This window comes from Amphiprion ocellaris, chromosome 14 (genome assembly GCF_022539595.1).
Source record: "Amphiprion ocellaris isolate individual 3 ecotype Okinawa chromosome 14, ASM2253959v1, whole genome shotgun sequence".
Lineage (NCBI taxonomy): Eukaryota > Metazoa > Chordata > Actinopteri > Pomacentridae > Amphiprion > Amphiprion ocellaris.
The window spans coordinates 10,219,492-10,246,097 of NC_072779.1; the positions used below are offsets into that span (position 1 = coordinate 10,219,492).

The 26,606-nt window shown below is 39.1% G+C and overlaps 3 protein-coding genes and 1 non-coding gene across 4 annotated transcripts; 2 read left to right on the forward strand and 2 right to left on the reverse strand.

Moving 5' to 3' along the window:
• The first annotated feature begins 665 nt into the window (after positions 1-665).
• uspl1 (ubiquitin specific peptidase like 1) lies at positions 666-14,882 on the forward strand. Its single transcript, XM_023298526.3, has 9 exons — positions 666-824; positions 2,581-2,737; positions 3,356-3,478; positions 3,570-4,521; positions 6,046-6,156; positions 9,761-9,890; positions 10,786-10,911; positions 12,082-12,242; positions 12,779-14,882. The coding sequence occupies exons 2-9, from the start codon at positions 2,612-2,614 to the stop codon at positions 14,560-14,562; spliced, it is 3,513 nt and encodes a 1,170-aa protein (XP_023154294.1). The 5' UTR covers positions 666-824; positions 2,581-2,611; the 3' UTR covers positions 14,563-14,882.
• A 541-nt stretch (positions 14,883-15,423) lies between these two features.
• trnae-uuc (transfer RNA glutamic acid (anticodon UUC)) lies at positions 15,424-15,495 on the reverse strand. The gene has a single exon. It is a non-coding gene; the product is annotated as a tRNA-Glu (tRNA).
• A 2,030-nt stretch (positions 15,496-17,525) lies between these two features.
• On the forward strand, positions 17,526-21,712 carry alox5ap (arachidonate 5-lipoxygenase-activating protein). The gene is made up of 5 exons (XM_023298534.3): positions 17,526-17,711; positions 17,796-17,877; positions 20,120-20,190; positions 21,295-21,376; positions 21,438-21,712. The coding sequence occupies exons 1-5, from the start codon at positions 17,642-17,644 to the stop codon at positions 21,598-21,600; spliced, it is 468 nt and encodes a 155-aa protein (XP_023154302.1). The 5' UTR covers positions 17,526-17,641; the 3' UTR covers positions 21,601-21,712.
• On the reverse strand, positions 21,650-23,532 carry LOC111588263 (mesenteric estrogen-dependent adipogenesis protein). The gene is made up of 5 exons (XM_023298532.3): positions 23,263-23,532; positions 23,002-23,138; positions 22,525-22,640; positions 22,249-22,416; positions 21,650-22,151 (listed from the first exon to the last, which is right to left on the reverse strand). The coding sequence occupies exons 1-5, from the start codon at positions 23,460-23,462 to the stop codon at positions 22,137-22,139; spliced, it is 636 nt and encodes a 211-aa protein (XP_023154300.1). The 5' UTR covers positions 23,463-23,532; the 3' UTR covers positions 21,650-22,136.
• Between the last annotated feature and the right edge of the window lie 3,074 nt (positions 23,533-26,606).

The window sequence follows — 26,606 nt, forward strand, 5'->3', positions numbered from 1 at the left end:
AGAATTTATAGCTAGAGGCAATCTCAGTTGTGAAATCAATCACTGTATTGTTTTAATCTCTAGGAAGGGTATTTTTTTAATTATTGTTCTTTTGGTTATCGATTATTTTATGTTATTTTTTTGCATCTTGACAAATATAAAAGGTGTTCTATTTCACGTTAATTGAAAAATAGTCACAGCAGGGCATTTTGACTTGTACAATGCCTTTACTAATATGAGGTAAATGATAATCTGATGAAAGTACAACCACCACCACTACTACTATTATTATCACTACTACTACTGTACTAATAATAATTATTGGAATGTTACTTATATTGAAATTTAACATGTTCATTTCACTTTCAGAATTATAATATATAAGGTTTTTATTTACCTAACAAAAACAATGGCATAGAATGTAAAAAAGGGACTCAGAACTGTAACTGTTGAGTGATATTTTTAAAAAATGCTTCTGTAACTACATGCGACGGCTTTTTTTTAAACGCGTCAGTGTTCCTGTCCTCGCACCGGTTAGCGCTGGTTTGATGGGCTGTGCCGTACTAATCTGCAGCACCAACATGAACAATAAGTTGAGCTCAGGCAGTTGCAGTTCACTGGAATTACCGAGCGGGGGCCGGCGGAACCATCTGTCAGATACGGGGAACACATAGGCTGCTGCACAACCGGCGGCGGCCGGAAAGAGAACGTTTCTGACACGAACTCACAAAAGGATGCACATGGAGTCGCTCTACAGGCGGACGGGGATTCATAAATACAACTCTGCGTGGATGGATTTCCCTCCTCAGCGACGTAGTGACGAATTTAATTTAACTTTGGTGTCAGTAAGTGTAAAATTATTTACGAAAACTGAAAGTAAGAATCAGAAAAGACTTAAATTATTGCCCGGGCTCAGGCTAATCGTATAGCATGCTAGCACCAGGTGAACAGGCTGATGGTTCTGTCAGTGCATGCTGTCTCGGACTTTATCTCAATTGTTTCGCAAAAGCTCCCAAACACTCGGCAATTTTCAAAGCCATACATTAATGAATTGGCTCGCGAACGTGAAATAGGCATTTTCTTCATCACGTTACCTCCTGAATTGAGTAAAAGATGAGACGATTAATTCTCTAGCGTGTTTAAATTTGGGGGTGTCAGTTCACTCAGTATTTACAGGTTTTGGATTTTCCCTTAGTTTACAATAAATGAAAGCTAATCCTAATACAAGTCGTTTTTATTATGCATCACAAAACATTTTGTGTGCTGTTGTCACAATTAAGAGCATGGGCTAAAATGGCAAAGTGTAGGTGTGCTGAAGCTCCCACGTGTGAGTCTGTAAAGAAATGTTTTTTTTTAAGGTAGTGTGATCTCAAGGGACTTATTTGCCAGCAGTCTTGATTTATTTCCTTCTGTATAACTGTTGCTAACAAAAATTTGCATTTCGAAATAATACACAATATTATGCTATATCGTTTGCTGTCTTAGCTTGCCAAGATTAAATATGTCAATAAACTCTAATCTTTGAACGCAGTGTTAAGTAAATCTTGTATCATATACAGCTTTGGGAATCATTATTAGACTTGTTATTAGGCCTTTGAGATTGATAATGTTTGATTAGTTTGATTAGTTTGAATTTTATCAGTGCCTGAACACATAGATTCTAAAAGCCATGAGCAAAGTCTTACAATAATTCAATCCATACATAAATGTTTAAAAATATATTGTATTATAAATGTAAAAATGGCAAAATTCACACTAAATGGCTGAACACATTTTTGAGTCGACATTATTTTGTGCATAAACTGTCAATAGATAATCCAAACTAAATTATCAGTCAGCAACACCTAAAAGAATGAGATGATCAGATGATGGATAAAAAAAGAGTATATGAGAATTGCAAAGGGAGAGGCAGAAAACTTGTCACAGTGGTCAAAAATGTATTTACAAAGCTGTATATTCATAAGCTGTAGTGTAATGATTTATAAATTAGTTGACTGGATGTCAACTATTGCATCAATTGGAAACTGTTGCCAATTATATCGCCAAATTGATTTAATTTATTAATAAACAAAAGTCAGCTTTGTCTGATTCCTGCATCCTAAATCTGTATATTTTCTTTGCTTCTCTATATCAGTAAATTGAATATGTTTGAGTTGTGAACCAAACAAGACATTATTGACATTTTTCACCCTTTTCCAAGAATTTATAGACCGAGCATCTAACTGATTTATTGAGAAAATAATTGACAGATTGAGCGACAATGTATATATTCCTTAGTTATAGCCCTAGTCATGATAGAGGGAGTTTTGCAGAAATTGAAATGAGAAGCCTTTTTTAACCTAACCAGAAGGCACTTTTGCTGTTGCAGTAAATTCAGTACCTGACAAATGAAGGCACTTGTTTAAAAAAACCTATAAGGTATGAAAAGATTTTTCAACATTTCTTGCCGCAAATTAAAGATTATTATTAAAATGCTGCCACTTTAGAAGACAAATGCAAAATATTTTATTTCATGGTTTACCCTTGAAAACAAAATGTGTTTCTGTGAATTTTCAGAGCTGTGTAACATATCCATTTTGGTGCTGTATTTTTATTCCTCAGCTCCTTTGGAGGTGAGCCAGGTTGCAGTGACATGGTAATATTTTCTGAATGGCACCGGACCGTCATGGACCCAAAGAGCAGCAGCTGTTTGCCAATGACTGGTGAAGACACTGGTTTGGGGGCTTTGGCCTCACCACTGACGGGGTATTTGGGAAAAGTCAGTAGAGCTCATGCATTCCTCTCATTGTCACTTGCGCAAAGCTGAATTATATTTGAAAACTACTGTGACTGGGCAGTGCCAATCCAAATTACACAAAAGAAAAGCAACACAAACGGAAATCTTAAGTTGTAAAAGGCGAAAGTTTTTTTTAAAAAGCTTGAAATGTGAAGAGTTGAAGATTGTTAAATGCATATTGTTCTATGAGAAACTGTGTGCTATAAATAATGTTTTTCTCTGGTTCTAAGCTTAATGTATTTGATATCAACTGATCTTACCTCATTAAAACTGCTGCTCACTGATCTGAGGCTGCAGTTAAAAGAAGCAAACAAGCTTTAAAATGGGATTCTTATACGAGAATTACCTTCAACAGTTCTTACTCTTACTTATATACCTCACTTCAGCAAGGTAAATCAATTAAAACCTTTCTATTTTTTGGTGTATGTGTGCAGACAAGTATTTAATGTGATTGTGAATGTATACAAGGAAAAATTATGATGTATGGTTTGAAGAAATTTGAACTGCCTGATTTCTTAAAATGTAAAATAGTTCAACTCATCTCTATAGTAGAGGTTTATTGATTTGGCTAAAACCATGCTTTATTGTCATGTTTTTTAGGTGCAGGAAAGAGCTGCTCCTCTGGAGCATTGTCCTTGGTGTACTTCAAAGGGCTTGACCTTTGCTTTGCGCTCCTACTGCATCAACCTCCAGGAGTCCATCACCCTCTGCACAAATCCACAGGTTAGTCCCAGTGCTGCTGCCACACACAGAGTCATGTTTCATGTCTCTTGCTGTCCGATGTGTTAACCTTTCTGTATCCATTGCCACATAGTGCCTCTTCCCCCTGGTCTCCCGATCCTTGGAGGATGTTTTGGCTAGCTTGGATCCTGTGGAGCCCACTGCTGGGAGCAAAAGAAAAAATGCCTCAGCACTGGAAACAGAAGAGTCGATCAAACCGTCAGTCAAACGTCTACGATCAAGTGAACTGCAGGATCTTGGGCCACAGAGCATTACTGACGCACCTATTAACCTGGCAGAGCGCAGTACTGTAAACACCGTCACGAATGGTCAACATGCAGCACCTAAGACAGATGGTGAAAAGGTAAATGGATACCACAGGGAGTGCTCACTTGCAGAGACAACAGGATCTGAATCGCTACAAGATAAGGATTTTGCTCTAGAGAAGAATCCAGACGGTGGTGCAGATGGTCTTGCTCCTCCTACGTGCTCAGCCTCAGTTGGACACACATCGGACGTTTTGTTGACTGCTGATGGGAGTGACCCTGTGCTTTCTCCTCACTGTGGTGCTCTGGGTAAATCAGAGAATGACTTACGGCAGGGGAGGAGTCCTCCTGAGGTGCTGAACAGATGCAACAGACTGAGTTCCAATCAATCCTATCTCACAAATGGAGACATTTGTTGTACTGATCTCTGCGTTTCATCAACTCAGGACAGTGAGGAGACAACGTGGACAGAGGAGAAATCTCCTACTGCGGACATTGCTGGATGTAAATACACAGGAGGCATTAAGTCGGAAAGTGAGGATTTGTCCTTTACTTCAATGATGGAGTCGGAGGAGCTTGTATCGGTTCCAAACCAACTTTTCTGGAGAAACAGTGACAACCTGTGTTGGCTGGACTCTCTGCTTGCTGCTTTGGTGACCTGTAGGAGCTTAAGAAAATTTAAACCTAAAAGTGAGCCTCAGCGATCATCTGTGTGGTGTCTGATGAGAGAATATGAAGACATTTGTGCTACCGTCCAAGTCCACCAACAGACTGGCAAAGGTAAGCTAAAAAGAAATGAATGTAGTTAAATGTCAGCTTTTTAAAAGTATCTTCAGTGTTTTTATTTTGTAATATTTACAGTTTGTAGCAAGTTAGATCGTCTTTGCTTCTGCTTTTCATGTTTCTGACAACACACAAATCTAAAACAACTAATGTCAACAGGCAGAGTCAACTATGTTTGTCTATATACTCATATTTCCCACCGTGTTTGCCTCTAGTGGTATCTGGCCATGCAGATTGTGTTTGCTCACAGTTTTAAAGCTGTTTATCCCAGAGATGTTTTCTGTGACCTCAATGCTTATGAGAGGTTAATGGATTGTTGTTTGTGCTGTTAAAAACAATGAAAAACATAATGGCAGCATGTGTGAGGGGTGTGCTACAAAGCAAATTTGACATAGCCAGGCTTTTTTGTGTTAACCGGCTCAACAAAACCTAAAACTCCAATTAGAAATAATGGATTTCACTACAGGGATAATTAACTTTCTTTGTTAAGCCAGATTTTCTTCATCAAGCTCTGTGTGTACTCCCATAATGAGGGTGTTTAACGCATCACTTGACTGTTCTACTGCACAAAATGCTCTGATGGCATGCACCCTACTTCAGTCAAGAGGAACAAGTTGTTTATAATGGAGAGCTGTGAAGAAAATAGAAATTTATTTCACTAAAAAACGTTGTTATTGCAAATGTGGCAAGAGAGGAATGCTGGTGCAAAAATCATTAATCGTGTGAGTTCAAAATATATTTTAGCTCTTGATGCGTTCTCAATGCAGCTGAACATTAGAGCTTTTAAACTTCAAACTTTATGAAACTGAAAATAATTCTCAAGAAGTACATTTAAGTCTAACGAATAACGAGGGATTCACGGAAATCACATTAGTTTTTTGCCAAGTGAAAGTGAAATAAATGATATTATTTGAATTTGCTTACTTTCTTATTTTACTACACTAATTAATTTTCTAATCTGTGTTCTATTGGCGACATTACCATCAAAGTTGAATGAACTTGGCAGCAAGTTGGGACCAAGTATAAAAACATATTTATGTATTTTCTGCATCACCAGCTGATTGCATGTAGGTTCCCATTGCAGCGTGTACAGTTTGCACTACCGTTACTGCACAGCTTCAAATCTGTAGGGATCATAGAGAAAATGGTCAAATAAATAATTGGTGAAAGGGAAATGCTTCTTATGGCCAGTTTAAATCACAAGCTCTGAACAGAACCTCTGCTGGAGCAGATTAGCTGTACAGCATCGGTTACCATTGGTTGCCATGGTAATGTAGTAGGTTATAAGAGAGCTACCTTGGTCGTTGACATTAAAACTGACTTTAAGCACAACATACTTTGCTAACCCATTAACCTTGCTTTGTAGTACATCACTCTGGTCTCTGTATTGCAATGGTGGCAGATGTTTGAGAGGCGGATACATCCAAACCTGGGTGCATAGAACTGAAACATCATGAGAAGGGTTCATTGAGGTGAATTGTTTTAGTTGTATTTGTTTTAATTACTTTACTTTCTGACTAGATGGCGTAGTCATGGTGCCAAGTCGTGTGCTGCAAAAGGCCAGTGCAGACCTACAGAGTCTCAGGATGTCGATCTTCAAACTACTGCAGCCCAAACTGCACTGCAAACTAGGTAAGCTCAGTTTTATATTCATTACTCTGCCATGACCCTCCATGTTTTCAAGTCTTAAGAGAGCTACATCTAGTTACGTCTTAAGTCTTTGAGACACGATTTGCATTCCAAAAAGTAAGTTCCCCACATTGAAAGTTAAAACGGCACAGTAGCCAAAATGAGACCAGGTAATTTTTCTAAAAATATAAATATGTTATTATTGTCCAGTTGCAGGTGTGAATCAGAGCATCTGTAGGAGTGAAGTATTTCAATGATAACATTCGTTCAGATGATGGTACAGCTGTGCCAGTGATACTTTTCTGTTTGCAACACTGTAATGTTTCTGTGCGCTACAGCACCTGGTTTGAATTTAAACACATCTGATGAAGTCACATTAGAACCAAGATCAGTGCTGATCCTGAATGTAATATTTTAGCCAAAGTTTTAATATTCACGCAGCCAAGAAAATACATGGAACTCAAGCTCGACTAGCTGCGCTGATCAGTATAACTTAATAAGTGAACTTAATTGAAGGTTTTCTTTGTATTTCAGTGGACTTACTATGTTTAACATCGTAATTATTTAGAGTATTTGCACAGTATCAAATACCAGTTCCGATAACTTACAAGTTTTGGGTTATTGTTACTTTTTTAAAAATGCTCACAGTAGTCTCAACAGACAAATAAAAATATGTAGGATAATAATTTAGAATGGTTAACTAAAGCATAAAGGATTTCTGCCAGTAAATAAAAGCATGAGTTGACACATAAACAGATGATTTGTGTGTCAGAATAATCATGTTCCTGTTGGGAGAAAAATGGTCGATATATTGGTTACGAAGTGGCAAAACTATTAAGCTGCTCATTTATGTTTATTGACTAATTGTATGACCAATCGCTCTTATTTGGATATAGTTTTAAATTCACCTGCAACTGAAAGTTTGCATTTATACCCCCTTTTGAACAAGGACTAATCTAGAACTACTACCATGTGTTGCCACTGAAAAAAACTGGTGCCAAAAATGGTTTCCAAAATTGCTGGTCCACTCACATCAGTTGCTATGGGGGAGACTACCACAAGAAAGTAGCCACAATTTTGGTAAAACATGAGTGAAATATCGTATTCTACCACAAAACTAATACCCCCGAGAGATGCCAGTAAAGGACTGTAATTATCAAATACAATACACAAATCAACATACAATGTTGTGCAACATCAAAAAAGCTGAATTGCTTAACACCAATTTTGTGCAGTAATTGTGAAATTCATTATTTACATGCTCCATGAAAACTAATTTTATAATCATTTTGTAGTTTCCAGCCCATAGAAATCACCCTTCCCCATACTCCATAGGGCTGGGTTCTTACACCTGTTGAAATCCAAGTTCTCAAAAGCCACCAAGGCAGAACTGGCTCTGCACCAGCAGTATCGTGATGGAAAAGAGGCATAAGTCATGGAGCAGTCGCGCTCTGCTTCAGCACTGTGATTGACAGACAACCTGTCCATGCTATCTTGCCTCTCATCCGATATCAGCTACATTCATTTCTGCGTCACAAAGTCCTCAGCTTTTTGCCTTAAAGTGTCAAATTATGTTGAGTCTTCAGGCAGCCAAATGCCACACAAGTGGAGTCTCAGCAGAGAAATTATTTCTAAGTCGCCCAGAAATAAATTCTGATTGGATATTTGTCACAAGGAAGTTTTGTTCAGAGTGGACGCTTGTCTCATTCAAAATAAATCTTTCATTTTCTGTGACACAAAAGGCAGGAGATTGAGTTGTTGAGCTCTACTTGGTTGCTGTTTTGTTGCTCTTCTTTCTCTCAGCTTTTTAAGGAGAGTGTGTGAAGTAGTGGAGCTATAATTTCACATTGTTCTCTCCACACTGTAATATGTGGTTTAAACAACATAAAGGTTAATATAATAATTTAACACTTGTCTAATGAGGTTACTTTTATGATATAGGTTAATTCTAATATATAGATATAAAGACACCGATAGAAAAGTGAAATTTTTCTGTATTTCTTTACTGTATTTCTGAATCTACCATCACTGATAGGAAACCAGTGTTGGATCAGGAACAATATGCAAACTGTGCCAAGCTAGTCTGAGCAAGGGAGAGATGTCTGAGCAAATGCTTTTCAAACTCGACAACACAATGCTCCCAGGGCCCCTCTAGCCTTCTGTTCTTGAATATTAATTTTTGCATAGACTAGTACTACGCTTTTGCCAACAGATTACATTGACAAAAAGAAGTATATAAAGGAGTAGTCTGCCTTGTTTTGTTTCTTCTGTAAAATGTAACCACGCAGCTTATGCACAGCATGAGAGCGTAAGATCTTCAAACAACTAAAGAACTTAATTACCTTAACTGTTATTTTTTTCTGCTCTTAGGTGCACCATTGTTTATCTTCTTAGCATATCAGCTGGATACCGCAAAAATGTACTGAGTCATGAATCCGCATTTAGTATCCATGACAAGAGTCAGTCTTGATCCTGCATAACAGCCATTATCACCTTATAATATCAGAAAGTGGCAGGTAAGGACATGCAGACTTCGGATTGGGATTTTCTTACTGCCGCCAGATCACTACGTTATATAAATGCATGAAAGGAGGCAAAGGGGCGGAGAGGGGAGGGACAGAAGTTGTTCAGTAACGTCCCCACACCAGCAAAAAGGGGAGAGTGACACAGAATTTGCCACATCTGAGGACTCTTTTTAGGTGGTCTTTGCACCTTTGCCCCTCTAGAAACTCCCTGAAGTGTACATTAGTGTGGTTGAGGACCGTGGTTGTTCTGATTCGTATCCATTCGTTGGCTCCAGAAGCAGAAACATTAAAAGCAATTGCTCTGTTTGCTGAGGGCAATGCAAGAGCGGCTGGGGGCAGTTGCTGAGCAATGACATTAGTTAGGGGGGTAGAAAATGTGTGTAAAGGGAAAGAATGCAGTCCGGTTGTGCTTCTACAGCCGTTAAAAACGCACATCCAAATTAAAAAGCAAAATAGTGTACACTCCTGTGAATGACAAATATTGATCGAGATATACTTGAAAACTGGAGTTCTCTCACAGACTTCCACTCAAGGGCGGCCACTAAGGGAGGTGGGATATGATATGTGGATTGTGTTCATTAGTGGCAGAGTCAGAGCCACTCCCTTATGATGGCTTCTGTCCTTGTGACAAATTATTTGCCAGATGAAGGTCGAGTACAGAAGATTTTTGGATATGCTTTTCCCTCTTCTGCGCACCTGCCTCTTGAAATAGGTGTGTGAAGAGTTCCTGTGGTTTAAACATTCTTTAAACATAAATTTGATAATACAGAAGTTTAAAACCATTGAATGTCTGATGTCTGGATTGGCCTTGCAAGGTTTCCGAATGATTTAAAAAGGAAAATGCATGTATGGCCATTTTCAACCTACATAATGTCAGTTTTTACAGAACTGGTTTTATATCAGAGTCACATCACCATACAGCTTGAAAAACATGTTTAGGCATGCAGTTCTGTAATGCAGACAGTTCAGAAACGAGCAGAATAGAAATGCTTTCACTCTTCAAAAATACCTGGAAATGCAGCTGCTGCCGACACTTGATGCTTTGAATGATGCTCTGACTTCTGCATGTCTGTACTTCTCAGGTCAAAGGGAAACTCCGGTGTTTGCCATGCCACTTCTGCTCACGATGGATTCTTGGGTGGAGCGTCTTTTCCAGTCAACTTTTCAGTGGGAGTTTAAATGCAGTGAATGCAAAACTGCTACGAAAGAAAGGTCGGTAATGTAAATGTGAAAATATTTAGCTTTTACTAGATTCCATAATGCATTTTGTCGGTAGAAATTAGTCATTTGTTTTAAAACCTTTCCCTTATTCATCCAGAAGCTTAACAGTGGAGAGACTAAAAGCAGCAAGAACTTAACTGTGTTAAAACTAATCATGCTGGGAACAAATACATCAGATGAGGCACTGCTCTGCCTCAGATTTGTCCGGAGAGGACAGATAAAGATAGAAATTAATGGATTATTTAAAAATAGCTGGACACTTTATGTAGTATTGCTGTGAACTTGGATACATTGGTAGAATCTAATGCAACACTGTAACTCCATATTTTTATCAATTAATTTGTCAAATTAAATAAATTGAAGAATCTATTGTTTGTTGACTCCATAAAATGCCAGATAACAGCAATAAATGGGTAACCGGCTGTTTTGTTTGACCAACAGTCCAAAACTTACAACACGGTACTGAGTTTACAATGGTATAAAACAGAGAAGCAACACATCTGTACAATATCGAATGTGGTCAACAAAATGAATGTTATGCTAATAAACAATTACCTGTTTATTAATACGGATTTATTTTCTGTGAATTGACTGGAAGGTTGAACTAAATGTTGCAGCACAAATTCAGAGGATGGCTGACAAAGATGGTTCCAGAGGAACATAGTTTGTCTTTGAAGACCTAAAAAGCATATTTTTCCTATCAAGAACATGATCGTTATAGCAAACAAAACAATTAGAGGAGTAGATGTTTGACTGCTGGACATTATAGGCCAGGTACTACAACTAATAGATTTCCCTCTGCATGCTCTCTGCATTATTTAATTTCCTGTTCCTTTGGAAAATGTAAGTATTTTCCCTGAATGTGTTCCATGCTTTGCTTTTTCAGGGTCACGAAAACTCTCCCCACCTTCACAAATATCGTGCCTGATTGGCGCCCTCTTCATGCAGTTCACTTGGGCCCGTGCAATTTCTGCTGCAAGAAGAATCAGATGAGGACTATGGTGCTGGAGAGGTGAGGACTAAACAGACATAATATTATATAGCTTTATATATACACAAGTCAGCCACAACAGTAAAACCGCTAACAGGTAGAGTGAGTAACATTAAATGGGTGAAATATGTTTAGCAGCAAGTGAATAGTCAGTTCTTGAAATGTTGGAAAGGGGAAAAATGGGCAGCATGAGGATCTGAGTGATTTTGACCAGAATCAAGCTGTGATGAGCGGATGGCTGGTCAGAGCATCTCCAAAACAGCCCGACTTGTAGGGCGATCCTGGTATGCAGCGTTTTGTTCAAATTAAAAGTGATCCAAGAACGAGCAACGGGCAACCTCAGCCCTGGGGTTGGCAGTTGGGCGCCCAAGGCTCATTGGCGAACATATACTAGCCCATGTGTTTTGAACTTAGAGAAATTTACAGAAAACCTTTATTGTGGCTGGGATAGAAAAGTGTCCTACACTGCATCACAACTTATGCGTTTGGGGCTGGGAAGCTGCTCTCTGGTCAAACTGCCTATGCCAAGCGCTGTCTACTGTTGAAAACACCTACACTGGGCATGTTAGCTTCAGAACTGGACCATGGTTTAACACTAGAAAGTGGCATGGTCTGATAAGTCACGTTTTCTATGGTTTTCTATAATCAGGCAGCAGTATTCACTGGGAGGAAGGAGTGCACCCAAGGCAATATGATGCTCTGGGCAATGTTCTGCTATTAACCTTGGGTCCTGGCATTCATCTGGATGTTATTTTGACACATATCCACACACCTGTGGGATGTGGTGGAAAAATATGTCCAGTTCATGGAGGTTGCACCTTGCAGCTTAGAGGACTTAAGGGATCTGCTGCTAACGTCCTGCTGCCTGATACCACAGGACACCTACAGAGGTCTGGTAGAGTTCATGCCTTGATGGGTCAAAGCTGTTCTGGCAGCATTAGAGGGATCATGCAATATTGGAAAGATGGTTTCAATGTTCTACCTGATTGGTGTATGTAAAAATACAGTCTCTGTACATTAGCAGAAGTGGGGACGACAATAAAGTTTGGCGCACTCAGATTATCCGTCCCTCTGTAAAAATCAATGCACTAGCTTTATAGAAAACTTTTAATTATATTCTTTAAAAGAAAGTCTCAGACAAGACTGTTGCTTCATTAATTAACCTAACTTTTGCTTTCTGTTTTTGTGTAGCGTGCCTCCAGTGTTTGTGCTGCACTTTGTGGAGGGGCTTCCTGACAATGATGTCAGTATCTACAACTTCAGCTTCAAGGAGAAACATTACTCAGTCACCACTGTCATACAGTACAACTGTCAACTTAAGCACTTTGTCACATGGATTTGGAATGCGGATGGTACGTATCTTAAGACCAATTTTACATATTTGTTACATTAACTTTGACTGTGGGCCATCTTTACAATCTGCTTAATGTTTTCCATAGTTGACTGGCAGGAAGGTTGATGCTGAATTCCTCAACAGCACATTCTGCTGGACAGTTCATGTAGTGTTAAACTATGGAAAACAAACCATTTAGGGCTTGTTTCTCTGCCATTTAATAAAGAATTTATTCATGTCAGATAAAATTTTTCCTCCCACAATTTATTGATTATGTTCCTAGTCTGAAATATATGTTCTTTTCTATGTACTGAAGTTGGTAGAGGTGCTCCTGTAAAACATATGATCAGTATTGCTGATGCATTGTCTTTTTGTCTTTTATTAGTAGCATTATTTTGCATTTGGCAGATGAAATCATCAGGTGATTGGATACTAATCAATCATGGCTTCGTAGTTAGTCATCAAAATATAATCATAACTAACATTAGCACAAACATTCATGCTGCATGTGCTGTTTTTTGTTCTAACTGTGAATTTTGTGCCTTTTTCCTGCAGGGTCATGGCTGGAATATGACGACTTAAAACACCCAGACTGTAAGATCCATCAAAAGCTCCAGGTCCCTGCCCATGAGATGCATGTTGTCTTCTGGGAAGCAGAGGATCATAAAAGGCCTTGTGCCTCTTCTCCCTCCGGCACATTTGTTGAATCTCCCCCATCTGAAAATGAAAGGATCCCCACTTTAAACGGCAAAGACTTAACCGCAGATGAACTGTCTGCTTGCGCTCCAGATCATTCTCTTCTTTTGCCTCACGACGACACAGACATTGTCTCTGCACTCACATTATCTGAAGGCAGCAGCAGCATCGTGGACACAACAGTTACAGCCAGCAATGATACAACTATAGGTGCCACAACGTTGCTTGACACCTTTGAGGGCCTTTCCCACAGCGACATCTTTACGCTTACACTGGTGGAGCTAAAAGATGATTCAGAAACGCAGCCTGTAAATGGCATCCAGCAAACTGAGGATTTAAGTGTTTCCAGTAGGAATGAAATGCTCGACCCAATACCAGACAGCTCCTCCACTGCAGTAGCTAGTGAAATGAGTCCCGTGTCTGATGTTGAGCAATCGACCGCCTCATCTGACCCCGAGTCAGTCGACGACTTGGCTACTGATCCGACATTTGTGCCTGGTGCAAGACGAGGACAAGGGAGAGGAGTTGGCAGAGGAAAAGCTGTTGGCAGACAAAAGGGTAACAAGGCACCTTCGTCAAAAGCAGCACAAGTTGCTTCGTTACCAGCATCTCCACAACCCGTCAAAGTAGAAGATGATAAATGTGTGAGTCCTGCTCCTCAGGATAATACGCCACCTGATGAAACTCCCCAGCAAGCATCCCCTGTTTCTTCCACTGATATCTCACCTGTGTCCACCGGTCAGAAAAGCACCACAATGGCAGGTTCCAATGCTCGCTGGTCCTTCCTGCTCAGCAAACACCCTGTGAACCAGCTTCACAAGTCCACCGCTAAACTTGTCCCCGGCCACACGCCTGCCTCGGTCGCACAGGGAAATCCCAGCCCTCCTATTCACTCTACGCCCAACCCACTGAAAAAGCAGCAGATCGCAGCTAGACTCTCCTTTAAAGCACAGCTCAAGATGGAGAACAGCGATGAGGGTCTCCCAATGAAAGCTGCAGAAATGTACGGGGCATTCAATACAAAGAGCTCAAACATCCAGAGTCCGCTACCATCCCCAGCTCTTCCCACACCTAAACTGCTGGAACCCATCGCTTCCAGCTGCCCAACAAATACCAAAATCATGTCCGGTACGTCACTAGCTGTGTCTCAGACAAACGGGCTCCCTGACATCTCTGCTTTAAAGAAACATGGCAGCCAGTCCACAAAGGTTCCCACGGGTCTCAGCAGCACTGAAGCCCTCAGATATAAGCTGATGAAGAAACTGAAAGCAAAGAAGAAGAAGCTCGCCAAGCTGAACAAGCTGCTGGGTGAACAGGGGGGAGCCGACCTGCACTCTCCCAGCACCGTCACCTCCAGCACCTACGACGGATCCACCTGCGACGACTTCCTGTCAGACCTGCTCTCTCCAGCAACAACGGCTAGCAACCTTTCACCAGACAGCACCGGCTTCTTAGAGATGCTCGCCAACGGGCAAGACGGAGCCGACTGTGTGGTCGGGGCTGGTGCAATGTCGCAGAAAAACAACGGCACCAACGGGGTCAACACCGAAAACTTCCTGGATGAGTTTCTCTTGCAGGCTGTGACTCAGAGACCAACGGACATGGAGACTGAGGCGCTGAGTGCACTTGAACTTTTCATTTAAACTGTAGCTTGGATGTTGTCTGCAGGCTGCAAGCACAGATAACCTTGCTTGATCAATATGTAAAACTGTTTTACAATCGACACCTCATCTGTTTGTTGTTTACAAATTTGAAGTAGTCAGACGTGTTGGTGTGTTTATATTACTATTAATTTACAAGCACCGATAAAGTTTTTGCAATTTTGGCACTTTGTAGTATATATGTACCGTATATAACTGGGTGGTGCGAAGCAACTATGTTGACAGTACAAGCTGTTTGTTTGCTTTGTTATCTTGACAAACTACTTGAAACCTTTTTTAATGTCAATAAATGCTTTAGATGACTCCAGTTTGTTGTCATTAAATGGATAACAACATGTTGCCACCATAATACCAACTGCAGCTTCCCAGCTTTCTTGAAGGGGAATGAGATGTTTTCACTATTAAAGTCACAGATTCTACTTGTATTCTGCTATGTTATTTGCAAATCACAATTTTGGCCATTGTTAAATTATAGTAAATTGAATGCACCGGTCTACCTGGGAAGAAAAAAAAGCTTGTTGGCAGGCAAACATGCTATCCCACATTTATTTTTGAAGTAATATCTTTGGATGGGGCTTTAATTTTTTGATAGTGATTGTTTATTTTTCACAGCTAGGTTTGAGATAATATTGTAATTTATTTGGACTATCCATATTTAGTCTAAATCATCTCATTGTTAAAATGATGTTGAGCACACAAAGAAGAGAAGTCACATTGCCTTCTTAGTTAGGGTGGCCTGGGGTGACCAGGGGTTGCTTCGTTAATGACACGTAGTAGTTACACGTTTATAAACAATAACAGTGACGACTGAATAACGTAATGCAGGAGTCGAGAAAAGAGTCGTTCCCATACCGGGAGTCGAACCCGGGCCGCCTGGGTGAAAACCAGGAATCCTAACCGCTAGACCATATGGGATACGTCTGCCGATTGACGCACAAATCGTTTTTGTTCTATCGTGTAGCCTGTATGTTAATGGTTGCTACTTTTGGAGTGCTTTCGTCCTCTTTAATGATAATATTAGCATTGTGGCTAGTAGCTGAAAAGCTCTCAAACAACAGCACTGCGTCTTTGAGTCGGTAAACTACATCTCCTCAACTGCATGCCAATGTAATTACAGGGCTACAGTGCTGGAATAAATTAATGAGATATTTTGCAACTAAAATTCGGTTAGAAATGCTTTCATTTCTGTGCTGTAGCTTAATATTTTTCGTTAATTACCGCATTTTAGAAACATTTTTTTTAAGTATTTACTTAATTTGGCCTTTTTCTGTCTGACCATTTCATTCATCAATTGACCTCTGATATTTTCCAAATACATAATGTTAATAACTAATTGCAAACAGTTTGTAAAGCAGGTAGTGGTTATATTAATTCATTTAATATGAGAAAATAAAGGTAAAATGGCAGAGAGGAAGTTGCATTACCATTCAAAAGCACATGCAGGTGCTGTTTGACTGTAGGTAAACCACATCACTATAAGCCTGACAGCTTTTCAGACGCTGGTTTGTACTGTGGTTTTACCCTACACTTATTTTTCACAGCATACCAGTGGTGGAGAGTAACTAAGTAGATTTACACAAAGACTGTACTTAACCCTTTCATGCATGACACCTACTGCAGTGGACTGTTATTCAAACTGCAGCTAAAACCACATCATTTGAAATAATTCCTCCCAACACACAGCGGCTATTCTCCAAAGCCCTCTCTGTATTCATGTATGATCACTGTCAATATTTCTTACCCTGAAATTTTGCATTTTTAATCCAAAATGGATATGGAAATGTTCCTGTCACCTCTGAAATAGGTTTTTAAAACTGTTTATTCTGCAGGAAACACCAAAATATTGTCTTCAAAGTTGAATTCATAGATTTTGTCCTTTTTTGTGAAAATATAAATATCCACTGTTGCAGATGACATTCATCGGTGGTTTATTGTAGTCATTAGGGCCCGTTGTGTCAGTTTAGAGTAAAAGCAGTTGTTGATTTATATTACTTTTTTTCAATCTCGGATCATGTAAAAACTAAATTGTAAATTATTGTGCTCACTGCACAAGAAGCAAATGTAACGTATTGGTAAAAATAAATTAGGGATGTCTGATGTATGGAATGTTGCACAATAAATAATGATCTTGACCCAGAAATCTTTTCTTCAGTAGCACTTACATGCACCAAAGTTCTCTAGTCTGGTCATAACAGAAGTGTTTGTTCATATACTACCACCCCTGTTCGTAGAAAAGGGTTTATTCCTTAAAACACAGCAAAAAAAAAAAAAAAAAAAAAAAAAAAAAATCTGCTGTAGTTTTTTTTTTTTTTCCTTAAAGTGCATTTTAATTTCCATTTCACTCAAAACAATGAATAGTGGAAAAAAAATAACTGGACATGTTTTATGCCTTGTTTAGTATAAACAATAATGTGTAAGGGAAAAAATACTCTTGATTTTTTAAAATAATTCATGCATGAAAGGGGTAAGTACACTTTTGTGCTGCTTGTGCTTTACTTGAGTATTGCATTTTATGCCAGATTTTTCTGTTCTTCTACATTTATTTGACAGCTGCAGTCATTACATGCTAAAATGAAGATGTTACTGATTTTACATGCATAAAAAGTCACCTCTTCCACCACTGCAAGAGGTACTTTGACTTGTCATAGGAGGAAATATCCTACTTGTTTAGGGCTTGTTCAGTCCTATAAATGAAATTAACATATTTCCAATGCATTGGCCTTGTTAACTTGCAAGAGATTCCTTCAGAGATAGCAGAAGGCTTATGAAAGCCAACAGTGATGTCAGTTGTATTTGCAAAACACACACAGAGGAAGTAGCAGCAATGTGTTTGCACCTCTCTGTATTAGGCCACAGCATCATTTACTTAAAAAAAACGAAGCCACAAACGAGCGTGTGTGTGGGATGGAGGTAGGACGGGAAGTACATGATGTCATAGAGGGAGAGAGACATCAGGTTTGTGATCTGCCACGGACTCAAACTACGCACTTCTGGACGTGAAAGAGAAGCTTGGTCTCCCTCAGCCTCAGCATCCACCTGCTCCTGCAAGCTCACAGTCATCATGGACCCCAGAGTGGTGGAAAACATCTACCTCCTGGTCATCGTCACCCTCGTCAGCGTCCTGCAGAATGGTGATCTTTTAAAAACTCTTTACTGATATTTGAATAGGTTGCAAAAATAACGGCGTCAGTGAATTTCTGTCTTTGTGTTTTTAGTGTTCTTTGCTCAGAAGGTTGAGAGGGAGTGCAAGAGTCATCACAGCCACACCTCTGCTTTTGAGCGAGTGTCTTGTGCCAAGTAAGTGCCCTTTCTTCAACACTCACTTTTCTGGTAACCTGATGAAACATCTTCACCAGTGGAGGACTTTGTGCTTTCCATTTGGTTTTATGTAAATCACCAAATATTTACTCCGCTGAGAGGCACTCCTTATTTGCCTGAACACTCCCAGATAGGAGGAAAAAGCTTGTAAAAGAGCTCATTTGAATGCTCACTAACAAAGCAGCTTTAACGGTTAGGAAAACATTCAGTCTTCCTGCTTGGAAAAAAAACTGCTCATATATTTGCAGTATGTTGCCTGTGAACATTTCAAACTGGTGTCTTGTCCTGTTTTAATCAGTTTACCAAGGTTAAGGGTGAAACTACTGAACTACCTGACTGATTCTTATCTACACTTTTACATATAATTTGTACTAAAAATAGATATTTCCACAGATTAATGAGTTAGAACTATTCTGCTGTATGATTCCCACCCAAAAATTGTTTTGGCTACTCAGATGTGAGTATTTGCTTTTTTCTCTGTATTTTTCTGTTGTTAATTAAATGTAGTTGGGTTTATTTTGGTCCATTGATCAGGCAACCTGAATAGACTTTTGGAAACAACAAATCCGTTAAACAGGAGAGACTTTATTTAAGTTTAGTTTAATTATTTGCAAACAAAATAAAACAAAACCAAAAAGCACAATGCATAAAAGAAATATAAAGTGTTGTGCTGGTGAGATTTAAAACACCCAAAAGACATCTCATCAAAAATAGAAATAGGCTGACATCATCTATGAAATCAAAATTCATCAGTGAAGGCAGAAAACATTCACAAAATGCATATTAATTGTATATGTAAATGATAAAATAGACACAAGATCCGTACACGTGTCCATTTCTAGCATAAAATATTAGTAGCAAGAAGGCCACCACATATCAAATTCAAGTACTGACTCAAGTGAATAATCTCTTATAAAAACTGATGAGCTGCAGCTGTGATAACTCTTCTGCACATACTTGAACAACTAGACTAAAGTCAGAAATTCAAATCTAATATTTCCAACTGACATAACGGTTCAGTCTTTAGTCCACCGGGGCAACTACGCACTTCTTGTTTTTAAAAGGAAATATCTGAACCACATCCTGACTGGTAGGAAATGTGGAAATTTCAAAACAATCACAACCAGTAATCACTAAAATGTGATAGAAACAGTTGGAATTAAATGTACAGAAACATCAGTTTGGGGAGTTAAAGGAAGAAAATGTGACCCAAAAAATGAAGCAAATTCTCCTCCTAACTAAACCTGCATCTGATGGTTCTTTACATCGTGTGTTCTTAATCTGTCATTTATCAGTCGCTGAAATTTGAAAATGGTAGATTTTTTTTAAAAAATTGTCTCATCAACAACCCTCAGCCCAATACTTTGTTTCAAATGTGGCAAAGAAAAGCAGAAAAAAACCTTGTTAAAGAGGCTGGAAATGCAACTGCTTGGTGATTTTTGCTTGAGAAAACTGACTGAAACTAATAATTTTTTATGTGAATAGTTCTCAGGTATTGTCTAATTGTTGTAACTCTACTTCATCAAAGGTTGTGGAGCAGAATGACCTGAAGGCTGCTCAGTTAGAGCATCTACCCTCTGGGTTACTACGCCCTCTTCCTGGTTGTGCTTTACTGCCCTGCATTCACTCTCTCCATGTCTCTAGTCTGCTTCTCTACTTTGCACTATGGAATAAAGGCAAAAATGCCAAAAAAAGAAAAAGGTTTTGGACGCAATGTGTGCAGAAATAATGAGTAATTTACCCATCCAGGGATTTCTCTTTTCCAGATTGTTCCATTTTTTAAAACAGGTTTTAGAGGCTTGAAGAGGTAAAAAGTGTCCAGAATAAATCTAAATAATTTTGAGGAATGTTTCCTCATAAAGAATGGTGTTCTCTTGATTAACTGTCCTGACAACTGGGAAAGGTTGGAGGGACGTGGCTTTGTGCAACATACTGTCCTGATTACTGCAGTTTATTGCAACAGCCGGTACGTGCTGACACAGAGAGCGCCTCAGTTTTTCCTGGCTTTCCACTTCAACTTTGCTCCTCAAACACTCACTTATACCCGTAGTTTTATTCTTTCTTTTCTTTTCATGGCAACTTCTGCTCTGCAGTTTCAAAACACTTCCTGATCAGTCACCGGGCCGTCTGTAACCGACCTGCGATTGCCCCACCTGGCTTCTCGTTGCAGGTGACTTCCCTGAAATGTGCTAATTACACCTCTTGTTTACGCCTCTTCCAGTCGGAACTGCATGGACGCTTATCCCACTTTCCTGGCAGTGATGTGGTGTGCCGGCCTGTGCCTCAGTCAAGGTAATCATTAATCGGTCTAAACGAGACACTTTTGAACATTCACTAGCACACACCTACAAATCCAACTGAGATAAGACAGACCGACATTCAAGAGGCATTTCTGTTCTCTCTCCGTAGGTTTTTCATGCATATAACTGCTTTACCTGTTTTTGAGGCGCTGCATGATCAGAAAAGTGAAATTAGAAACATTTTGACTTTATTGGTAAAGCGCGTGGACGAGAGTTGTGTTGTTTCAATCTAAAATTATGGGTTTTAACCTGTTGCTGTTTCACCCAGATACAAATGTCAGCATGTGTTACCAGTCAGGCTACTCGAAGCAGAATTTATTGACATCAAACACGTTCAGATTCACAGAAGTGCACTTCATCTGCCACTTTAGGCCTCTTTAGATCAACACATAATCCATTACTCACACTATTTTGTTGCAAGTGTTGGAACACTTTCTTCAGGGACATTGACCTTTAATAGACAACAGCTTATCAGTGGCACACTTTCATCGATTCCAACTCTTGTTTCATCTACTGTTTGTTACCAGCTGTGAGAAATGACTTTTCTGCGTGCAAAGAAAACACATTCACCACTGCCTCCGAGATTCACTGATAACTGTCCTTCTCGGTGCATTAACATGGCAAATAAAACACACAACAATGCAATACATTGAGAGGCTGTGCCACTTCCTTGAAATGCCATAAGTGGGAATTTCCCACCCCAAACAGTGGGTGCATGGACTTATTTGGGTCATAGAGGGATTTAAGGGAGTGGTTCCCAAAGTGGGGGTCATTGTTCTCTGAGAATGATTTCCAAAGATCAAGTACAGTTTATAAATATGATTAGAAATATTGTTTTTTAGCTGTTTCAAAAGATAAAAATAGTAGTTAAATGCTGCTCATTACCCACACACAAACATCATAGGGCTGATTTACTCAACAATACAGTTGTTATCTGCTACTAAACTGCATCCAAGTACTGTAAAATAATATCATGGTTGTTTGGATGGACCTATTACTCCACATATGGATGCTTCACCCACCTCTGGGGATAGCAATGATGATAAGAAAAACAGTATTTTGGACATTTTTTTCTGTTTTTGTCCTCTGTTTGAAGCTCCTGCTGCCTTCGCTGGGATCATCTATCTCCTTGTCAGACAGCAGTACTTTGTTGGATATTTGGGGCAAACCTCTCAAAGGTAAATCAGTATGTTTTTTTATGCATTTAGAGGCCTTTCCTGACTTTTCATTTCTGTGCAGCACCCCTGGATACCTGTTTGGAAAGCGCATCATCAGCTTCCTCTTCCTGATGTGCATCGTGGGCATCTTTAACTACCTGCTGGTGCGTTACTATGGCAGCGACTATAAGGACTACGTAGAAACCATCACCAAGGCGGCCTCTGCTCTTCTCCTCATCCCATAATTCAGTGTTTGTCACGTAACTTTTGCTGTTGCATTGAAACGCTGTACTCTTTTCATGTTTTTTAAAAGCTTTTATTGTATTTGAAAATAAAAATAAAATAAAAAAAAACTTATATGTACATGCTGATTCTTAAAAGTACAAAAGTATGCAAACATTGTGCTTCAGACCAGCACAGATTTGACCCTTTTAACCATTTATACAGCAAAACAGTTGGAAATTGTGACGTAAATGAATATTTACACGCTTAAAAATCTGTTTATACACATTACAATCTTGATGGCATTCACAATTTTTCAGCATTCTCAGTGGTCTCCACCCATTGAACATGAGAATAATGTGAACCCTGCGGCTAAAACAGCGTAACTCCTGCAGCCCTCAGAGGTCAGAGTTCTTCACTTGGTTGGCTGATGTTACAACCATAAATCTGTTGATCAAGAGGCTCCTTTTTCTCTGTTTTCTTGAAGAAGTAGGCGCAGTCTCTGCCAAACAATGAGCAGATAAACTTGACTTTTCTTCGCTCTTTGTCCACACCTGGCTCATGTCAGTTTCAGCTGGAAATGGTAAACAGAGTCCACGTTAGACAAGTGCCTACTGTCAAATCAAATTAAAACAAATACAGAAAATATTACAAAAATGCAAGATGCTAACCTTAAATGTTCTCTTGCTGAAGCCAAGCCAGTGTGGGAAGTCAAAGAGGGCATCGGAATAGTATTTTAAAGTGAAGCCGGCGTCTTTCCACATAGGTTTGACTATATTCGGGTTGTCAGTTGTGAAGTTTTTTACTGCCCAGCTCTCCAGCTCCTCAGTCAAGTCAATCTGAAATAAGAAGACAGCAACTTGTAACACACAAGAGCCAATCCACCAATAATCACAGTGTGGCTGTAATGCATGTAAGTAACAGAAACACCATGAAATCATGCTTACATCCACCCTGTAGCTTTCCCCAGCCACAGAGGAGATAGTCCAGTCCAGGCCTTTCTCCATGTGCCACTTGATGAGGGGATGACTGCCATCGAAGGACACCACGTACTGCTTCAGCACTGAAGCACAGTTGATAGACAAGATAAATCATGAGGGAAAACAGGAGAGAATACAGAAGAAGGGAGAATTTGCAGAAAATGCAGACATGCTGTAGTGCAAGTACTGTGCAACCATTGTAATGTGTCCACCCCACCCAGCTGCAAACATCCCCAGTCTGGAGGCCAGCATGAGTCACCTCCACCACCAGACTGCATGCAGCCAAGAGCTGTTAAGTGAGCTACTCACTGGTTCCAAAAAACACACTTTTGTGCAAGCTAAAAATGCCAGTGGTGCTCGGAGGACCGTTTATTGTTTTTCACCGTGTAATTATTTTGCCATAATTACACCCAAACTGATCTTGACGTCTGTGTAGAGAGTTACCTCTGACTTCGCCGGCTGCATTTTTGTTGTTCACTGATAAGTTTCTCTCGCAGGCAGACACCAGCAGATAGATGGTCTTGGACAGTAGATTCTTTCTGAAGCTGGTGTACTCCCAGAGATCGTGCATTTTGACTTTTCTGCAGTGAAGAACACATCAAAGAGGTTCCTGTGAGCCTTTTAAATGCATAGAAACATATGCAGAGTGTGTATAACAAGTAAAAAAAAATATATACATATAAAAAGTGTGTAAGCTTTACTCACCTTCCCAACGAGTTCTGGAAAACTATGTTCCCCATGCAGGACTGGAAGTCATCGATGAGGACCAGATTCTTCTCCTGGGTGTAGTGGACTCTGTAACCCGAGCTGAGAGTCTCCACAGAAAAACCAGCTGGTGGTTTCCTCAGAAACTCCTCCACTTCTGTCACTTTCATCTTGTTGTGGGACAGTTTGCTCATCGTCATTGTGTCACTAGTTCTTTCTTCCTGTACCTCCTGTTGCTGCTGCTGCTATTTATGAAGTCTGCCTCAGAGTTGGAGCTTTAATAACAGCCTCCTGCGGCTGTCAAGCCTGATGCGTTTCGCTCACCTGACTGCTGGTGTCGTTCCGCCAAAATAAAAGCCTTCATTAGGAAAACTGTCAGCTGCAGGGTTTGAGTATGTTTTTCCCAATGCTGCTGTTGTGAAGACGTAAAGCTCTGCAAAAAAAAAAAAGTATTTTTTTGCTTTGCATTTTTAAAATCAATTGTTTGGCTTAGTAGAGGAAAAACTAAAAAAAAAAAAAATAAATAAAAAAAAATAAAGAAAACAGCCATTATTTGAAGTTTCATAGTGATTCAAAGATGCAAAAATACAAAAAAAAAGTGAAGACAGGAAGAACAAAATTAAGATGAAACTGCATCCAAAAAATAAAAGATTATGTTGCCTATCTGGTTAACATAGAGTATAAATGCTTTTTTAATTTACGTATTTATATATTTTACTTATTATCGTCATCACGATTTTTCAGCCTTGTTTGAATGGTTTCAGTCTCATTTTCTTTCATTCTATTATTTTTCTTTAATTTAATATGGCATTTTTGGCACTTTTGTTATTTTATTTATATGCATTTATGATATTGCTTCATTTCAAATGAAATTCTGTCACTTGCATTTTGTATCTTTTACCAGGTATTTCTCCACTTTTTGCCTCTCTGGTCTTTTTTTTCTGTCTGGTCTTACTGGGTATCCTCCTCGTCTGCAAAGCACTTCAAAAGGTGCAAAAAAAATAAAGTTATCATTATTATTACCTTCATTAATATTCAGCTATGTCTGTTTCCCTGTTAAGCCCCTTTCAGACATGCACTACTTTTGTTAATCTGACAGTATCTGAATGTGTTCATGTCTGAACAAGCACTGTGGCCACTTTTCTTTAGAAATTGTGTCGGCAAGCTTACGCGTTCAGATCTAGTAACATTTCCAAATTAACTTCAACATGCCACAAGTCTAAACTAAATGCCATCACATTAACAGACAGGCGTGCACAAGCATCAGTACTTGGAATCGGGTGAAGCGATTGAGGTGAAGTTAATTCCACATTTTGGCACCAATACTGGTGCGAAAACATCTTTTTCATTCACATTGCAACTGAAATATTGCTGAAATTAAATCTTTGCTGAAACAATGACAAATTCTGCAAAGGGTCACATAAATGAGAATCATTAATGATAATTAACAGGAGATGAAGTCTTTCCTCTGAGTTTAATAAATATCCTCAGTGTCAAACAGCAGGAGGATCCAGATGAGGGTCTCCAAAATGAGATTTACAAAAGTGAAACAACAGCAATAACTTCTTTGTTTCCATATAATTATCCTGGCATGGAAATATGAATCAGGATCTAAAAATAAGTCTTTTCCTCACTTCATACAGATGAGCTTTACACACTCTGAGCCACAGTTTTAAAACTTCACTTAATGCTTTTACTACACAGTACTCCTTTGTTATTTTTTTGTGCATTATTGTGCATTACACACCACTTGAACTGTCTAAACTCGTGACTAAAAGGGGGCTTGTATTTTTGTGCTTTTATTTTGAAGACGTGTATTAGCTTCTCATTTCAGTGAGCACACAGACTACAGGGTGTAACAGCTATTTCTAAGGCAATTGCAAAACTAAATTGATGTTGATGCTGAAACTTATCTTTTTATGATCACGCGCAGGAACGTGTTGTTTTTCTTGTTACAGAAAAAACAGGTGGACTCTTGAACGCAGAAGGAACTTTACAGCCTCTCATGTGAAACAATGACTTATGAGTCACCTGAGCGCCTTCATGTTGAAAGCACACCATCATTGTCTGGCATTTGTGTTTCTATTTAAGGACCAGTTCTGTAGGATTTTCTGTTCACGTGGCAGTGGTTTTATTAATTATTGATGCGTGCTCAAACTTTGCTTCCCTCTGCAAATACATGGAAAAGTCTGAGTGAAACTTGTTCAAAACACATTCATAAATCACCTGTTAGAATCGGTGTTTGATAAAGTGACATTTTGTGTCAGAGTGGATCGGCCTACAGCAGCCTATCCCTGTGCACAAACAGTTTTTACTCTTTTCCTGATTCTTTAAAGCTTCCTCCAGCATTTTGTACGCCTTTCTATACTTGATCTGCACAAAAATGTGAACACTCACGACGGCGGTTTCACAAAAGAGGCAGCTTGTTTAATTTTTGTGGTCGGGACGTCCATGTTTAGCCTCTGTGGTCACAGAACTGTTGACTCATTTGTTCTAAATGTCTCCACCAGTCAGCTTGACAACAACAGGAGATATACTTTCAGCCTGTTTTGCTGAGAGCTGAATGTGAGCACCTCTCCTTAATGTGAGGCTATAAAGAATCCTTGACCTACATACTGGGGACATTAAAAAAAACATGGTGTCTTTATTTTGTATTTGCAAAGGTCACAGAGCTCACGTTATTTTTATGAGTTTATCACCTACGGATAATTACGCTAAATGATATGCAGAGTAAACAAAGAATGAGGACAGAGTGCAGGAATGAGAATCTGTATTATGATATTCTCCTACTAAGCTACAGGGCCCAGTTGTTTATGAGTCATTTAGTAGGATCTCTAAGATTTTTGATACCTGCGGTACCCCCCCCCCCCCCCCCCCCAAAAAAAAAACAACGCCTGAATAAATTATATGGATTGTCAAATTAAAAGAAAAAAAATTGGTCAAGTCATATAACATTTTCAGACATTTTGCACTGGATTTGTTTAACTATTGTGGCTACAAAATGGATAAAGTAGACATTAGCGTATCTACTAAGCATTTTAGTACAGTAAAGAAAAAAAGTCACAGTGAGAAATGCTCCAAATAGCTTCCAATATCAAACAAACGACTAATAATTACTTTCATTGTCAGATATATATATATATATATATATATATATATATATATATATATATATATATTAAAAAAAATATTTGTTTGTATTTTGTCTTGTTTTTGTCATTTGTCCATTTTTTGTCACTTTGGAACTTTTTTGTCAAATTTTCTGTCTCATTTTTGTTTTGCTTTGTGTTGTTTGTCTCATTTTTGTCATTTTGCATCTGATTTGTGTAATATTTTGTGTGTTT

What these genes read in the sequence shown, in the direction of transcription:
- uspl1 (XM_023298526.3), top strand. Translation starts at nt 2,612, where the DNA reads ATGGTAATATTTTCTGAATGGCACCGGACCGTCATGGACCCAAAGAGC. An exon ending in CCACCAACAGACTGGCAAAG is followed by an intron (nt 4,522 to 6,045) that starts GTAAGCTAAAAA and finishes CTTTCTGACTAG; the next exon opens with ATGGCGTAGTCATGGTGCCA. An exon ending in CAAACTGCACTGCAAACTAG is followed by an intron (nt 6,157 to 9,760) that starts GTAAGCTCAGTT and finishes TGTACTTCTCAG; the next exon opens with GTCAAAGGGAAACTCCGGTG.
- alox5ap (XM_023298534.3), top strand. Translation starts at nt 17,642, where the DNA reads ATGGACCCCAGAGTGGTGGAAAACATCTACCTCCTGGTCATCGTCACC. An exon ending in CGTCAGCGTCCTGCAGAATG is followed by an intron (nt 17,712 to 17,795) that starts GTGATCTTTTAA and finishes TTGTGTTTTTAG; the next exon opens with TGTTCTTTGCTCAGAAGGTT. An exon ending in TTGGGGCAAACCTCTCAAAG is followed by an intron (nt 21,377 to 21,437) that starts GTAAATCAGTAT and finishes ATTTCTGTGCAG; the next exon opens with CACCCCTGGATACCTGTTTG.
- LOC111588263 (XM_023298532.3), bottom strand. Translation starts at nt 23,462, where the DNA reads ATGACGATGAGCAAACTGTCCCACAACAAGATGAAAGTGACAGAAGTG. An exon ending in TGCAGCCGGCGAAGTCAGAG is followed by an intron (nt 22,641 to 23,001) that starts GTAACTCTCTAC and finishes ACTGTGCTTCAG; the next exon opens with TGCTGAAGCAGTACGTGGTG. An exon ending in GGGAAAGCTACAGGGTGGAT is followed by an intron (nt 22,417 to 22,524) that starts GTAAGCATGATT and finishes TTCTTATTTCAG; the next exon opens with ATTGACTTGACTGAGGAGCT.